General features: G+C 33.1%; 1 protein-coding gene across 1 annotated transcript in view; it reads left to right on the forward strand.

The window, feature by feature from the left end:
- Nucleotides 1-2740, forward strand: part of LOC134717559 (uncharacterized) — a 45625-nt gene extending 42885 nt beyond the window's left edge. The window contains exons 17-18 of the mRNA XM_063580049.1: nt 1760-1774; nt 2655-2740. Coding sequence (XP_063436119.1) covers nt 1760-1774; nt 2655-2740 — 101 coding nt within the window. The remainder of the gene's footprint in view (nt 1-1759; nt 1775-2654) is intronic.
- The last annotated feature ends 16880 nt before the right edge of the window (nt 2741-19620 follow it).

Here is a 19620-nt window from a genome sequence, read left to right on the forward strand (position 1 = left end):
TATGTTGTGATAAGTTTAAACAAAATGAAAAATAAAAGAGCATGTGATATTGAAAATTGTTTCTTATAATTTTATTAAATGGGAAAATATATTAAAAAAGTTCGAGTAATTAAAGACACAGTTAAAAATATGTGACAAAATACATTTGTATGAAAGAAGCAATCCCTTGGGAAGTTTTGGCTATACATTTTTTTTTCAATTTCGCATACAGCTATTCATATCTTGATTTAGCTTTGGATTTTCAAACATTTTAGTATCAATCATCACTAAAGACACATTGACTGTCGAAATGCACACCTGGTGCAGAAAATTAGTATATTTTATGTTATTACAGATGATTTCTTTTTTTCAGCGGTTTGTAAATACAAACCAGATAAGTATTTTGTGATAAGTTTAAACAAAATGAAAAATAAGAGAGCATATGATATTGAAAATAATTTCGGATATTTTTATTAAATGGGAAAATATAATAAAAAAAAGTTTGAGTAATTAAAGACACTACTTAATAGATGAAACAAAATACATTTGTATGAAAGAAACAATCCAATGGCAAACTTTGGCTATACTTTTTCTTTATTTCGCATACATCTCTACATATCTTAATTAAGCTTTGGATTTTTATACATTTTTGCCTCGATCATCACTGAAGAGACATTGACTGTCCAAATACACACCTGGTGCAGAAAATTGGTATCGTTTATGTTATTACAGATGATTTCTCATAAAACGAATACAAGAATGTAATTTTCTAGTTATGACTTGTTAATTGTAGCTTATGAAAGTACATTAATGCCATTACCTTCATAGTCTATATTTCTACATTTCTACGTCCGGAATCTGAGGTACAGTAGTTGTCGTTTTTTCTGGTTTTATATAGCTTAGACGTTGGGTTTTCCCGTTTGTGTGGTTTTGCAATTGTGATGTTGGGGGCTTTTATAGTTTGTTGGTCGGTGTTAGCCAATGCTTCTTGTTGTAGGCTGTGACTTGATCTATACTTATTTACTTTCATAAATTGTTCTTTAAATGAATAGTTGTCTCATTTGGGCTCATACCACACATTCCTATACCTATATTTGCACCGTTACTTCTGTATACAGGCATGTATACCATCTATACAGTAGTCAAATCTTAGTTTATCATATAGTTTATGTTATTAGTGTATAGTGTATTTATACACATTAATGGTACTGTTTGGTTCTAAAATAGTACAGCCCATACAAGTATAATAACATTGACAATTTCAACCCATCAATTTTCGATTTTTTTGTTGTTGATAAGTGTCACTTTACCAACCGATTATTATACAAGTAGCTTTAGGCATTTGTTTATATACATGTTGGATATTAATGAAAACTGGCAGTATGTTGGACTGTTGATACATAATTTCAACATATGGAACAATGTTACTGAAAATTACTTAAATTACTGGAAATCAAATATACGTGGATACTATAATCAGATTTATTACGCCTTAATTACAAATCCTTTATTAAGAAACAAGAAAGTAAAGAAAAGATGTGATTAAATATTGCCAATTAGACAGCTTTCAAGGAAAAACGTAATGATATTAGTGGTAGTACAAATTTCAACAATAGGTAACCCCACGGCTATAACCAATGGGCACTTTAGTACAATATTGTAAGCTAAACAGATCTCTACATGACAATATGTGAAGTACATTTAATGTGTAACTCGCCCAGATAAGTTCGATCGGTAAGTACGAGCGACTCATTCTAAATAATATATTTTCTCATTTTAGCTGTTCATGTGGAGGGTAAGTAATGCAGATAAAACTTTGATCAGCATTTTTCTTCTGTTGCTTGACAATACATATCTTGAATTAGTCATGCAAAGATGTAGAGATTTTAAAAGAATTAATATGAACTCTAAACGATTATGACGTTTGTATGTGTTTGCTACTTTCGATCAACAACGATTATGAAATCGTTTGTCAAATGTCCTGCTTTAATATTTTTTAAGTTGCGTTCTTAAAAGATAACAGGATAACACATGACAGAACTTGTATTTTAAAAGTATGTCTCTTAGAGGACACTATTTTGTCTATTTTAGTCTTATGTGTGTCTCTGTAACAAATCGTTTATATTTGAAAACATTGATACGTTATCATACTGAATACATACTTGTCGAACACAAAATACTTCAACACTTACATTAAATATATGAGATATATACATTAAATAAAGGCAACAGTAGTATCTGCTGTTTGATAGTCATAAATCGATTTAACTTAAACAAATCTGGATCATAAACAAAAACCGAGAGAAACTCAGAACTATAATATGTATACGAGTAAAGCAACGGAACAATATAAACAACTTAAAACTGTCGTGTACTGTTAAAAAATAGTAAAATTGAAAATGGAAATGGGGAACGTGCAAAAGAGACAACAACCCGACCATAGAACCCGACCATATTCTATAGTTCAACTAGTACTAAGGACAGAGGCAGTTCTTATTGAAGTTTGAATACATTGGAAGCTTTTACTTGTATGACTTCTGTTCAATAAGATAATTGAAAGCGATCACAATCCATAGTGTCTGCTGATTTAAGTCGTGCATAAATGCTTAATTAAACAAATAAACGAACAAAAGATTTTAGTTATTTCAAAATAACAATTATATTTATTTCTGCAGTTGGATGGATAGAGTCCAGTAAAGAGACAAGTATAAACTACACATTTGCTAGAATCAGAAATAATCCAGGAACTTCCTTCAAATGAAACAACTGTTAAAAATATATACTGTTTTCTTTTTTAAATGCTTTTTTATTGTGACTTATGCAAAGATTCCAATTACATTTAAATGATGTACTATGAAAATGTTTGCTTCAAAGTGAATAAACTGTTTTTAAGAATGTATTTCGTTGATAGAATGCCGTTTTGACCACGAACTTGTTGCATCACACAGTTCTTTGGAATTGTCTTAAATAACTAACTTAAAACTCTCACACTCTGATGAATACAGTTATTACACTACACATACTTATATAACTATCTGTTAACTCTCACACTCTGATAAATACAGTTATTACACTACACATACTTATATAACTAACTTTAAACTCTCACACTCTGATGAATACAGTAATAACACTACACATACTTATATAACTAACTGTTAACTCTCGCACTCTGATGAATACAGTTATTACACTATACATACTTATTTAACTAACTTTAAACACTCACACTCTGATGAATACAGTTATTACACTACACATACTTAAATATATATCTGTTAACTCTCACACTCTGATAAATACAGTTATTACACTACACATACTTATATAACTAACTTTAAACTCTCACACTCTGATGAATACAGTAATAACACTACACATACTTATATAACTTACTGTTAACTCTCGCACTCTGATGAATACAGTTATTACACTATACATACTTATTTAACTAACTTTAAACTCTCACACTCTGATGAATACAGTTATTACACTACACATACTAATATAACTAACACTAAACTCTCACACTCTGATGAATTCAGTTATTACACTACACATACTTATATAACTGACTTTAAACTCTCACACTCTGATGAATACAGTTATTACACTACACATACTTATATAACTAACTTTAAACTCTCACACTCTGATGAATACAGTTATAACACTACACATACTTATATAACTAACACTAAACTCTCACACTCTGATGAATACAGTTATTACACTACACATACTTATATAACTAACTTCAAACTCTCACACTCTGATGAATACAGTTATTACACTACACATACTTATATAACTAACACTAGACTCTCACACTCTGATGAATACAGTTATTACACTACACATACTTATATAACTAACACTAAACTCTCACACTCTGATTAATACAGTTATTACACTATACATACTTATATAACTAACACTAAACTCTCACACTCTGATGAATACAGTTATTACACTACACATACTTATATAACTAACACTAAACTCTCACACTCTGATGAATTCAGTTATTACACTAAAACATACTTATATAACTGACTTTAAACTCTCACACTCTGATGAATACAGTTATTACACTACAAATATTAATATAACTAACACTAAACTCTCACACTCTGATGAATTCAGTTATTACACTACACATACTTATATAACTGACTTTAAACTCTCACACTCTGATGAATACAGTTATTACACTACACATACTTATATAACTAACTTTAAACTCTCACACTCTGATGAATACAGTTATAACACTACACATACTTATATAACTAACACTAAACTCTCACACTCTGATGAATACAGTTATTACACTACACATACTTATATAACTAACTTTAAACTCTCACACTCTGATGAATTCAGTTATTACACTACACATACTTATATAACTAATTTAAAACTCTCACACTCTGATGAATACAGTTATTACACTACATATGACGATTATGTATATTCAAATAATTGTATATTTTAACCGCGAAAAACCCTAATATATTTGAGATAATGTGATTGTATGTACTCTTGTATTGTTAAACGAAATAAACTATAAAACTTGTTAATACCATATATGTATTTTTTTGTAGTAAACCTTCGACAACGTTTTTGTGTTTTATTTTAATACCGATTTTATATCCTGTATGTAGTATCATAATAATGATTACTTTTAAAGCAACGCCATCTATTGGAAAAATCTCATTTCCAAAATTTCAACAAAGAATAACAATTTCTGTTACTCCGAATATGCTTGATATGGTTATATGTAGCTAGTAGTTGGAGTGTTGTTTATAAAAACTGTCGTTCAAAACATGTTGAGACACAAAGTCTAACTATATGGTGCGGGGCTTCCCAGATTGTCGCAGATTGTTCTGCGACCCCTGCATGGGTACACATATATTTTAAAGTACACTTCCGAAATCCAATTTATCAAATACTGTTCGTGTTTTCCCTCTCAGCATTACACTGCGGTCGGAAATATAAAACTGTTGTTCGTATGTCTCACCATCAGAGTAAGGTCCGGTTCGTAATCTAATTTGAGTACAATTCATGAAATAACTTTTAACAAACGGCCAATTTTAACAACAAAAGAGAAATGTTAAGCTTCCCTATTTGTGAGCTTTCCATATCTATATTCCAGCAGCGTTTGCATACGGAGTATTTATCTGCCGATTGATTCGAAATTCCCGGGTTTGTATTTTCTATTATGTTTTTATAGATAAAGGGTTGCTGTTCACAAGGCAGCTATTAAACCAAGATTTTCAAATAGTGAAGTTGAAATCATTCCTTCGTTAATTTTACGGACGCCATCAAGAGCATGTTGACCGTTTTGGAATAACTATTTAACAGATTATATCAGATATGTTCCTTATGTCGTAACAACAATCCACGTCTCTTTTCGCTACGAATGTGATCTACCGAATTAGATTATATGACGAGTTTGTTATAACTTAGGCAACACGACAGGTGCCACATGTGAAGAATGATCTACTATCCTTCCAGATCGACTGAAATCGTCTGTTTTTTAGGGGACCGGGTTGCTTAGTCCTTAGTTTTCTATGTTGTGTCTTATGTAGATATAGAAATTAAGATGTGGTATGAGTGCCAATGAGACAACTCTCCATTCAAATAACAATTTATAAAAGTAAAACAGTATAAGCTAAGGTACGGCCGTTAACACGGAACCTTGGCTCACACCGAACAGTAAGCTTTAAAGGGACTCAAAAAATAACTTACTTACTTTTATGTGTCTCTTTATTTATTTATTTTTTATTTTTTAAGCCATGACTTTGTCAGTTTATTTTCTGCATACGAGTTTAACTTTCCCTCTTATATATAATGCTCTCCCCCCTTTTAAAGGCTGAAATAAATGTTAAAAAAAATAGTAGGCGAAGAAAACTAAAATCTGTGTAATCATATTGTAAAAAAATTGTTTTTAGGAACTTTTTTTGAAGGTCTTGATCAGAAAGCTTCGACCGTATTGTACAATTACAAGTAAGCTTGTTATATTTCCCAAATAAACTAAAAAATCATGAAGATTTTATATATAAAGGCTTGATTTTGAAAAGCCCCTCGAAATTGTAAAATTTCCCCAAAAACTGAAATAGTACTTGTAAAAATACCACATCCTTATATTTGTATAATGTATGTATACTTCTCTTGAACTGAATTTTAATGTGCTTATTGTTATGCGTTTACTTTTCTACATTGGTTAGAGGTATCGGGGGAGGGTTTAGATCTCACAAACATGTTTAACCCCGCCGCATTTTTGTCCAAAGTCAGGAGCCTCTGGCCTTTGTTAGTACAATTTGGAAATTAGTATGGCGTCCATTATCACTGAACTAGTAGATATTTGTTTACAGGCCAGCTGAAGGACGCCTCCGGGTGCGGGAATTTCTCGCTACATTGAAGACCTTCTGCTGTTGTTTTTTTATTTGGTCGGGTTGTTGTCTCTTTGACACATTCCCCATTTCCATTCTCAATTTTATTCCAAAGAGAACTAAACTTTTAAAAAATCTCGTAATGGTGGCATTTGTGAACATGTTTATAAAACCAACACTAAGATCAGAAGTTGATTTGAAAACTGAATCTTAAAGAAAACAAATGAATTGGTGGACGATTCTGTTAAATTTAAAAAAAATATATAGGATAAATGGGGATACAGAAGGAAAGAAGAACTAACAATGTGTTCGACTTAGAATCCTATAATGCTGGGTCGTACTTAATGTGTCATGTTCCAAATTTACTTCTTTTGTGTTATTTTGTGGCCCAGTAGTAATCAGAACCTATTAGAACGGCAATTTTTAATATATCCATGTCGCTGAGAGTATACACTTATCTTATATAGCAAAGAAGATGTTGCATGTCTGCCAATGAGACAACTCTCAACAAGAGAGCAAATGATACATAAATTAACCGTTATAGTTCACCGTACGGCCTTGACAGTGATCAAAGCCTGTAACTCATAGTCAGCCAAAAAAAGGCCCCGAAATGACAAATGTAACACAATTCAAACAAGAAAACTTACAGCCTTATTTGAATATAAAACATGAACGAAAAACAAATATGTAACACAACAACAAACGACAAACACTCCATTAAAGTCTCCTGTCTGGGTACAGGCACATACATAGAGAGTGTGGCGGGGTTAAGCATGTAAAAGGCATCCCCCTAACATGGGATAGAGATTCCCCTAATTTAACTAATGTATGGCAGTTAAGTGACATTGTTTGTCATGCGAATTGGAACGGTGATGCGATAGTTAAAACACTTGATACTTCCATCCGATACTAAACTAAACGCTTGGCATACGATATATATATTGATACACATACTTTGATCATGTCTAACTGGACGTATAACTTTTTACCATTTTTTAAATATTTGTCTGTATTTAAACGTTTTAATATACTTTGTTTTAATTATAATATTTCAAACGTGTAAGTACTTACTCCGATCATCGTTGACGTAATTGCAAAGCATACTATGACGTCTTCAATGAAAATAAGCACACTTGAATTAGTTAGTTTCAACGTATGTCCTCTTCTGATTGATAGTGTGAAGTGATTGTTGTATTTACTTACAAGAGACAGTTAAGTGCACCCACGTAATTAATTTATTAATATAATTTAACCATAACATTAAATGTGAATTTTATATAATTATTGAAGAACTTGATAGCAAGTTATAACTATTGTCATGGTTTTAGAAGGAATTGCGTATGTTCGAAATATACCTGCATCTTTTTTGACAATTGTGTGTACAAGTTGAATTGTAGATTTGTTTATTCTAAAAAATTTCCTTTGGTTTAAATAGATAAAATTTTGCTATTTCAATTGAAAACATATCTAAAGAGTGCGGTGTTTTATTTCACCTTATTGTGAAATATATCCGACAGTGTATACAGTTAAACTATCACGGCGTAACTATTTATGTTTTGTATTATTTAAACAATTGAATTCGTTGTCATTGTCCTATTGGTTTTGTTATATGATTTTTCAAAAGTTCATTAATTTTTGCTGACAATGTATTTTATTTATGTTATTTATTCTCCTTTCAAATACACAATCCGGTTTATTACCTGCGAGTTGTCCATTCGTTGAGTATAAGAGCATGCGATAAAAGTTACACGACAAAGGATTATAGTAATAAGCTCGGGATCTCAATCCCATTTGAAATTGATTTCAACTCAAAGGATATAAAATGATTGTATACAGAATTACTTAAGTCGCTCTTTTTCATCAATTTTGCATTCGTTCAACTTACATGAACTACTCTAGAACTTAAAGAAAAATATAAAGGTTGAAACCAAAATATGCAAGGTTACAAACCCGTAAATTGATTAACCTGTATCGAAAAGTGTCAATAATAAAATAAATACCATAACCATAATTTGCAAATTATTACATGTATGCAATATATAAAATTATAAATGTTTGTACTGTTTTAAGACAATTCAGATCTTAAAGTATGGTTTACAAGAGTATGATTACTTTGTATAAACTAAATCGACGTCTTTATAAATTTAATGTTAGGTTACTCTTGATATTGTTGTTCTATCCACCAGAAATTTATTTCTATTGATACATTATGTTTTGATAACAAATTTAATTCAAAACTGTAGAACATCTTAATTTGAATCGCGTCATATGAGACAAGACAATAAATTATAAACAAAGAAGATCATGTATAAGATTAAAACTGTTTTTTGGAAGTCAGTTGCCTGGCTGTTTATTGTACTGATCTCGGACAAATTTCTTATATACTGTCTTCCCCATACTCATTATGCATGGGATATATTAATAAGTTTTACAGACTCCTGGAACAGTTTTTCGAGCATATTGAAAATCGCAAATAGGACTGTTTTAACCAAATATCTCTGAATTGCACATAACAACTTTTAGACGCCAGTTGACTTAAATATTGGTCCGTATCGCATATACTCATCAAAATGTCTACTACGTAACATGAGTTTTACCTTCATATGTGAAGTACTGTCTAATATTTATCGATAAAAGATATTTCTCCAATTAAGAAAAAAGGTGATCGTTCATCGTTCTAGTATATAAGGTAAAACAAACTAGAATGCATATAAAAGACATCAAAATGTAATAAGATGTGCGTTTAGAATCAGTTCCATAGTGTACATATGTTCCCTACGAAACAGTGCATAAATTTTGAAAAAATATCATTTCAAAGAGTGTTTAACTGTTTAAGATTGCTCTTTTTAGTAACAAACAGATCTATAGAGGTATTCAAAATAACTCTTGAACAACGTTTTTGACAAGATTTTCCATTTTTTTTTGTCTGATATTAACACTTTTATTGAAAGACGCCCATATTTGTCTAACTATATTTAGCAAGTTATAATTACTTGATCGTAATTGAATCCTGTACAAATAAAAGATAAAATTATCATCTGACTGAAAGAGTGCGATTATAGCTCTTCATCTTTTATATAAGCTTTGGATTTCAAATGATTTGGCCACGAGCATCACTGAAGAGACATGTATTGTCGAAATGCGCATCTGGTGCCAAAAAATTGGTACTGTTAATTTTATTAACAGTTTGATATATTTGTGCTTATCAATTTATTTAAGATTTTCTTTGTATGCATTAATGTTCATCATTTATATGTTGTCAATATGAAAAAATGAAAATATTTACGTATTTTAAATTCAAATTTGGTAAATTAACAATCAAATTTTAATTTCGTCGTGGATAATTCTTATTCACGAAATAAACGAAATTAGATATGAAATGAAAATGTCTGCAATTACAGTAAGATTATATTCTTTATTTTAAATGTAATGTACATAATGATATGTGTGTAACACGCCTAAGTAAAAACTAAATGTAAGTAACATGAGCAAAACTCAACCTAATCGGAAAGCTGTTCAACCATAGACGAGCGCCGATTTGAGAAAAAGCCTCTCTTTAAGGTTTTTAATGCACCTATCGAACACACAGCTAATTTTGGTATTAATCGAAAGAAAAACTTCTAGAGCATACGATTTGGGTGGTCATCAAAGTTCCCTATAGTCACGTTTCTTGCAAATCTCACGAGAACACAGACATGTTGAATTACTTTGGATTATACGGTGATACCTAACATTGCATATATCGGCATTGTTGTAAATATATTATTCGTTTTTATCTAAGATAGCTTTGAATACGTTCTAAAAAGACATGGAATCTAATAAAAAGACGATTTTATGAAAAATTAGTTGATTCTGAGGCATCTGTAAGACCAACCCTAAAATGTAAAAAAATACCATATTTTTTTAGATTGTCAGTGTCAATGAATTATTAAAACTCTTATATGTTTTGTTTTTATAAATTCCATATACCCTGAAAAGATTGCGACACACATTGAAGCTCAATGATGGATAATAAACGTTTGACGACTTTTCTAAAATCTGCATTATTAAACGGTATTCCGGATCTGTATCGTGTTTATCCCAGACGCTAAAAATTTATATAAATCTAGTATCTAATATGCATAGGTAACACTTGAGGTTTCCAAAACACAAGTCGTGTTTTAACATATTACTATATAAATATTCGTATATGTGTTACCAAAAGACCACTTTAACCATTACTAATGATATTAGCATGTGATATGTAAGCAGCAGACTGCATTTTGTATAATAGAATATTCTTGAATATTATCATCATTGATGAGTGTCCAAGTCCTGTGAAATGTGCGCCACTTCCAATGAAGCGCTGCCGCATGACGTCCATAATTAGCAATCGGCTGTATAATATGTCAAAATATCACACAAGAGACTCTCAGTATGACAACTAATAGAGGTTTCACAACCTTAATGAATGCTGTTAGCTTAAGGCAAAGACATGATGATGTGTTAAGGTTGTTAGAGGCATTGTTGGTTTAACAAAGAGGAAGGCTTCATTGATAAGATGGAATCTTACAAGGCATGTGCTTAGTCAGATAACATCGGCAATGAGAGCACGTGCGTGTATTGTCCAGGTTGGTGACCAATGTCACGATGAAGCAAAACCAGCTGCAATGAAAAGGGATAAAACATATGTAGATGATCTAACTGTTTATATAACAGAAATATGACAAATCCATTTGACGTTGATAATCTCTCCCGTCAGCATATGAACATTTCAACTGGTCTCCATGCAAGTCACGACATTGATGATTCACTGTTAAAATCAGTTGAAACTTGAAAAACAAAAACGTCAAAAAGGAAGATATTTGTTGAGTCATCACTATCAACAGACAAAGATCAGGACTGAAGACATTTGAGGATATGAACCCCAAAGTACAACTAAAATGCAAATCTAGGCAAGTTGTAAAGGTCATTTGATTCCCGAGCTTGTGTTTACCCGTGCACTATCTCTAACTAAATGTAGAGATGACGTATCTGTGGAAACTGTTTCGTCCTAACTTATTTGTCCCATTCCCACTGCATAATTTTATGACGATGGAATTATGAGGAAGACAAATAAGTCTGATCTTCCCATGAATTTGAAAATTAAGGTAGGATCAGTCACTCACATTCCTCCAATCGATCACAGTGCTACCGTACCAATAAGAAATGGCATGATTTCAGTCATTTGATGTTTTAAAATGGATGTCGATCCACAATTGGAGACTTGGCCAAATCTTACATTATGGAGGCACTCATTTTTAGCCATGGCGTTGTCGGTTTATTTTTGATTTATGAGTTTGACTGTCCCTTTTGGTACCTTTCGTCCATCTTTTACAATCATGCTTCCGATTCACAGACAAGGTTGTTGATGTCTTCGATCGCTATGACACTAGTACTGAACTTTCCATAAAATCAGCAGAGCGACATAGACGATCGACAACAACTACGAAAAAGTTTCATATCGCTGAAGGCCAAACTGTTCCAGACTGGAAAAAATGTCTATCAAGCAACAAAAACAAGCAAGCTCTGATAACTTTCCTTTGAGATTATCTGAGCAGCAATTTGTCTGATATGTTCCAGGATGAAAACAAATGTTTAGTTCTTGACGGCGCATTTTCCAATCCAGAATAGAGCGACAACACTCCATGAGAGCATGTAATCGATCTCCAGATCTGTCCTGTTCGTACGAAGACACCGACACAAGAATCTTGCTTCATGTTATACTCTGATAAAATATTTTAGCAGTTGAATATAAGGCGACCAATCATAGTCAAGTGTTCCGATACAGCTGTTCTTGTGCTCTGTGTTAATTATTTCAAGATTCTTGTGTCGACTGAACAAATGTTGTTATTGACGGGGTCAACTAATTGTCTTAGGGACTGTAGAAGGTACATACCAATCCATGAGTTAAGTAAATCTTTTTCACCTTTACTAGCTAACATTCTCCCTGTTGTTCATGCTTGCACTGGTTGTGATACCACTTCTGCTATAATTGGGATTGGCAAAAAGACTGTTTTCAAGTTGATAAGAAAATCTCCGAGTAAGTTTACAACTCTCCAAAACTTTGACAAGGTTGCTTTTTCCACATCGTTGTCAGCAGCCATAGAGCTTATTTCAAAACTTTGTATGACTTAAAAGAAAAATTCGCTTCATCACATGTTGACTTAAACAAGTTAAGTGTTAAACTTGTAACATGCAAAAACTCAAGTGAACCTGCATTCAAAGAACATATTTTGCGGTCATTTCAACAAACGACAATTTGGATGTCCTCACATCTCGATCATCCAAATCCTTTGTCTCCTTATGAATACGGATGGAAAAGAGTTCACATGGCCCAGATCCATTCTACTTTTTAGGCATGATAACGTCCGTATTCCTGCAAGATTTAGTATGTTCTTGCAAGAGGGAATAAATACGTAGCAAGAAATGTATTTGCCGAGAGCAGCACATGTCTTGCACAGCGCTTTGTCCATGTCAGGGCAGTGATACTTGCCAAAATATTTATTCTAAAGAGAACATCAACCTTTAAAAAAGATCAAATGAATGACGATTATGAAGATGAAAACGATACCATTGACTAATAGCGAAAGAGCATTTGAGCAATGGGGCAACATAAAGTTTAAGTTGCCTCACTGTTATTCAATGTAAATATGTATATTATTATTAATTTTGTGTTTTGTAATAACTCTACCAAATGGTTTTGTACTTAAGTTTCGTATGCGATGAAAGTGGTAGTTAAAAAAAAAAAAAAAAAAGAAACAACACCTTGCAAGTGATCTAAAAAAAAAAAAAAAACAACAAAAAAACAACACCTTGCTAGTGATCTTCGGCCTTGACGTGGTTATCAAGCTTAACACAATTAAATCATATTGTATTTATAACTGTCGAACTAACAGGAGACCAAAATAACATTTATTTTTAACTGTGCCGTAAACATCGTAAATATGCGCTTTAAAGCAGTTTTAGGATATGTTTTAATATAGTTTTATCAATATTTTGTCGGTATAAAAAACAAGCTAGGCTAGACATTAGAACTTAAAAAACTAGTTATATATGTTACTAATATAAAACCAATAGAATGTGTATGTGATTAGATGCAAAATTAAATATTACGCAGAGTTTTGCGTCAATATCCCTAAAAATTATGATTTTCACAAAAATACGAGATGTTTTCATTTTTAACCCTTTTTAAAAAAAAACTATTTCAGAAACAAAAATTAGATAGACTATAGATTGTCAAATGATATATTTCATATTATATTGCATATGAATTTGTTCTTAAACTGCATTTTTCGAACAATATCGTCAAATTATGACTTATATTTTTTTCCCCTTTTTTGCCGTTTTTTGAAAAATGTGACCATTTCCCAGTTTGACGACCAGGCAATTCTGAATGTAAGATGAAAGACCTTTCAAATGATATATCATATAGCCGTGTGTTAGGTAGGTGCATTAAAAACCTCCGAATCCTTGTTTTGGCGCTCGCCTACCACACCATAGGTTTGTATACAAAATCATAATTGTTTTACAAGTCTTTATTTAAGAGACGCGTCATGCATAATTAGCCGACAATTGTGTATAGTGTAGAAAATTGTTGTCATTTGTTATTTGCCGTACACATGTAAAGTACCTTGTAATGAATTATTGACAACATGGCTCAGGCAGCTTCTAAAACGTGTGATATTTGTGTTAGTGCCCCTGGATCTCATTACTGCTTAGAGTGTGAACAGTACTTTTGTGACAATTGTAAAGGCTTTCATAAACGACAGAGAGGGACAAAGTACCATCAGTTCCAGTCTTCCTCTGATATTATACCGGAAGTTAAATCTAAATGTAAAGTCATCAATATAGACGTAAGTTTTGTATGTAATACCTGCAACGTAGCGGTATGTAGCAGTTGTGTGACTGGCAGTCACTAAGGGCATGCCTTTTCCAAACTTCTCGACAGCATATAACAGCTAAAGGAGACGAATACAACTGTCATGTATTACTAAGTATAACATTATTGAGGTAGAAGGCATCTGTTTAGATAAGCATTTTATTCTACACTACAATAATCAAGCAAGTTACATACATATCGCGACAACTGTGGTAGGTAACGGTATAGGCGGTGCCAAATGGTTTTCATCACTTTAGATATTACAGTTCATTTAATAACAATTCGTAGTAACTTTAATAGTTTATATTGTCAGTTTCAATTAGACATAACATTTCCTCCCTTCAAACTTTCGAATTCAATAGTAAAGGTATAGTATGCATATGAAAAGGTCATTGATAAAAATCTGTTGTATAAAGCACGTGTGGAAAGAATGATTGAAAGAAAATAATTACTGTCTATGTGTAAACAAAAACGTTAACTTAAAAAAACCACTACTTTCTTGCATTCAAAATATGTATCCCTACAGTGATTGCAATAGAAAAACATTCGTTTTCTCGCGCACACAATCACGCCTAAAATAGGTTGTAAAGGGAATTATTATTACATTTACCCTTACGACACTACAACCATTTTTACAAATTTAACTTGGTAACCGGCTTTCGGGTTCTCAACGGATATCTTCTCTGAATTGGTTCTGACTGCCTTGTTGTGTCAGTTGTATATCTTGTACCGGTTGCTCAGTTGGTTCATCCGGAATGATCTCTATTTCAACTGTTTTGTCATTTGTAATTTCTTCTGCCTGTTTATCGTTAAAGTGTGAGTTTCGTTTCTGGTCGGCATGACGTTTCCAGATACTGTTGGGCGAAACTTCTACCTGATAATTTAACAGTCCTTCACGTTTGGTTACAAGTCCACTTGTCCATTTATTTGGTCAACGGTAATCACGTACGGCAACTGTTTCTCCCTCGGTAAATTGTCACAAAGTCTCTTTTATTGGTTTAATTTGCATCTACTTGTCTTGCACTTGTATATTGCTATCTGGTTTAATTAAGTCCACCTTCTACCCATACATAATTTAGCAGATGTTTCATTTGTTGTAGTATGGGGGGTATTGCGATATGCCAACAGCAAATTTGCTGTCTCTCTTCGCATTGCCTTCAAGCACTGTTTGAAAGTCTTAAAAAACGTTCTGCGAGTCCGTTTGTTGCAGGATGGTAAGGTGCGCTCTTTATATGCGTTATTCCATTCATTTAAGTAAATGTATGAAATTCTGCAGACATGAATTGTGGTCCGTTATCACTTACTAATTGTTCTGGCAATCCTGCTCTCGTAAATATATGTAGTCCTTCAAACTCTAATTATCTGTGTTGAAGTGTTACTTTTCATCGGCCATTTAGAATGAGCATCAATCACAATCAATAACATGTGATCAATAAATTGTCCAGCAAACTCAATATGTATTCGTGTCCACGGGCTTGACGGCAACTCCAATGGATGTAGTGGTGACTGCTTCGGATTACGATGGTGCTTTTGACATCCGGAACAACTTTTTGCAAGTGATTCTATATCAGAATCAATACGTGGCCACCATACGTAGCTCCTTGCCAATAATAATTGCATTTTCACTACACCTTGGTGCGCAGAATGTAACAGTTCTAAAGTTTGCTGTCTTAATTTTGTCGAAGCAATAGCACGTATTCCCTACTGTTAACAACCTTGACTGGCCGACAGTTCGTTTTTCCGGTTGAAATACGGTTTCAAGTCAATATCATTATTGACGATCCAACCTTTTTGTACTAATTTATAGACTCTTGATAAGATCTTGTCACGCGCAGTTTCTCGTCTAATGTTGTTGTTTGTTAAGTTTAAATTGTCTAGCTGCTTTAACATGAAAACATCAACTGCATCAAATTCCTCACCATCTGCTTCTGTCGATTCCTGTGGTATTTACGAAAGCGCATCTGCGGTGTGTGCTCGTGAGTGTTTTTGTACTCGATATCATATCTATATCCACTTAAAAATAACGCATATCTCTGTCAACGTGCTGCTGAAGTGGTAGACATTTCCTTGTTCGGATTGAATATTGACACCAGCGGCATATGGTCAATTTTACGACCATACAGATACGTATGAAACTTTTTAATGCCCAAAATTATACCTTGGACTTCTTTGTCGATTTGACTGTAATTTCCTTCGGCTTTATTAAGTGACCTTGATGCAAATGCAATAGGGCGCTCCGTTCCATCTTGCATTTTATTTTAATAAACTACCCCTAATCCAAATGGAGAAGCGTCACAAGCTAATCGAATAGGTAGTCCTGGGGCATAATGATATAGAACCTGCTCAGATGTTACCAAATGTTTGGCCCTCTTGAATGATACCTTTCATTCTTCAGTATTGGTATGAATGTATTGTAGTAATTCATTAATCCGAGGATTGAACGTAACTGGGTAACGTTTAGTGGTTCTGATGTGTCCGAAATCGCTTTGATTTTATCCTCTGTTTTGTGTAATCCATGCTTATCTATTTCATGTCCTAAAAACTCGATTTCATCTTTGAAAAACTTACACTTTCCCTTATTAACTGAAAGGTTGTACATTTCTAATCGCTTCATAACTTTCTCGAGGTTCACTAAATGTTCTTGATCATTTTTACCGGTAATAACCATATCATATAATATGCATTATACTCCTGTCAACCCTTGAAGTATTTGGTCAATGGTTCTCTGCCAGATAGCAGATGCGGAAGCTACACCGACTAACATCCGGTTGTACTGATAAAGTCCTCTATGCGTATTTACAGTCGAGCTCTAAATATGCCTGTCTTAAATCGATTTTCGAATATTTTTCACCTCCAGATAACGAAGCAAATATATCGTCAATTCTAGGTAAAGGACATTGATCCACTTGAAGCTGCTGATTATTGTGACCTTAAAATCGCCACAAATTCTGGTAGAAATTTCCTTGTTCGGATTGAATATTGACACCAGCGGCATATGGTCAATTTTACGACCATACAGATACGTATGAAACTTTTTAATGCCAAAAATTATACCTTGGACTTCTTTGTCGATTTGACTGTAATTTCATTCGGCTTTATTAAGTGACCTTGATGCAAATGCAATAGGGTGCTCCGTTCCATCTTGCATTTTATGTTAATACACTACCCCTAATCCAAATGGAGAAGCGTCACAAGCTAATCGAATAGGTAGTCCTGGGGCATAATGACATAGAACCTGCTCAGATGTTACCAAATGTTTGACCCTCTTGAATGATACCTTTCATTCTTCAGTATTGGTATGAATGTATGGTAGTAATTCATTAATCCGAGGATTGAACGTAACTGGGTAACGTTTAGTGGTTCTGGTGTGTCCGAAATCGCTTTGATTTTATTCTCTGTTTTGTGTAATCCATGCTTATCTAGTTCATGTCCACAAAACTCGATTTCATCTTTGAAAAACTTACACTTTCCCTTATTAACTGAAAGGTTGTACATTTCTAATCGATTCATAACTTTCTCGAGGTTCACTAAATGTTCTTGATCATTTTTACCGGTAATAACCATATCATCTAATATGCATTATACTCCTGTCAACCCTTGAAGTATTTTGTCAATGGTTCTCTGCCAGATAGCAGATGCGGAAGCTACACCGACTAACATTCGGTTGTACTGATAAAGTCCTCTATGCGTACTAACAGTCGATCTCTAAATATGCCTGTCTTAAATCGATTTTCGAATATTTTTCACCTCCAGATAACGAAGCAAATATATCGTCAATTCTAGGTAAAGGATATTGATCCACTTGAAGCTGCTGATTATTGTGACCTTAAAATCGCCACAAATTCTGACGCCTCCTGACTTCTTCACTATTCACAAGTTGGCACTTTTGTAATAATTCCTTCCTCTTCAAGACGATCAAGCTCCTGTTCAGTTTTCGGTCTTAGTGCATACGGTATCGGTCGCGCCTTCATGAACACGGATTTAACATTATCTTTCATAAATTTCCTTTAATTCCATTCACACAACCGATGTTGTCACTAAATACGGATGCATGTTGAGCAAGCAATTCTTTTGTTTTCTCATTAATATTGTCAATACTTACTTTCTTGATTTTGCTCTAGTCTAGTCTAATTTTTCGTAACATGTCTCTTCCCAATAAGATTCCTCCTCCTTTTTGTACGATATACAGCGACAATACTTCACTTTGGTCGTTTTAGTTTACATTTACGGCGGTTTCACCTAGTGGTTTAAATTTCTCACCCGAAAATGTTCTCAAAATAACGTCCGTTGAATCAAGCTTACGATTCGGAAACATTTGATATAATTCCTTCTTCGGAATAATCGAGAGAGCAGATCCTGTATCCACTTCCATTTTACAGATTTGTTGTCGATTTTTACGTCGACAGTTATCTCCTTTGTTTTGGAATTTACTTTTTTAATTCCCTTCATCATTGTTTCCTTTCTGTGCATCATTGTTCGCAAAGACTGTGTAAATCCCAAATTCATCATTCTGAGAATCATCAGCATTCAGTGAGTGCACATTCCGTTTTATCATTTTATTAATACATGCTGGTTAAATAAGTCCTTTCTTCTTACATTTATGACACGTTTGATCTTTAAAACGACATGTATCGGCTTTATGTCCTTGTTTGTTGCAACGGTAACACGTACGGCAAGTTTCTGTTGGTAAGAGTAAACCTTCGGTTTTTGACTTTTAACCTTTTGCACAGCTGATTTCGTAGCTGTTTCCATTGCCACGGAAATCTGCATAGCTTTTTCTAATGTTAATGCTTGGACTGACAATAGTTTCTTCTGAGTTTATTCAGATTTTAACCCACGAACCAATCTGTCACTTAATGCATCGTTTAGATCCGGGAAATTACAATATTCCGAAAATTTGCAAATTTGTGCTACATACTCATTAATAGACTCTCCACTCTTTTGGTCCCTCTTATGAAAACAGAAACGGTCTGTTATCACCAATGGTGCTGGTGATAAATGTTCTTTCAAAACTTTCACAATACCATCGTATGATTTATCTTTCGGTTTTTCTGGTGTCGTTAAATTTCTTAACAAAGCATAAGTTTTTTCACAGATTAAACTAAATAAAGCAGGTACACGCTCTTCGTTGACAATTTTTATTCACAGCGAAATATTGTTCTAGTCTTTCTCTATAAGAAGTCCACTGTGCAATTCCATCATTAAAATTTTCGGTTTTACCGATATATCCACCCATATTTCTTTTTAACTCGTTGCCAATTAGTTATGTATTACTAAGTATAACATTATTGAGGTAGAAGGCATCTGTTTAGATTAGCATTTTATTCTACACTAAAATAATCA

The sequence above is a fragment of the Mytilus trossulus genome, chromosome 5 (assembly GCF_036588685.1).
Source record: "Mytilus trossulus isolate FHL-02 chromosome 5, PNRI_Mtr1.1.1.hap1, whole genome shotgun sequence".
NCBI classification, from domain to species: Eukaryota; Metazoa; Mollusca; class Bivalvia; order Mytilida; family Mytilidae; genus Mytilus; species Mytilus trossulus.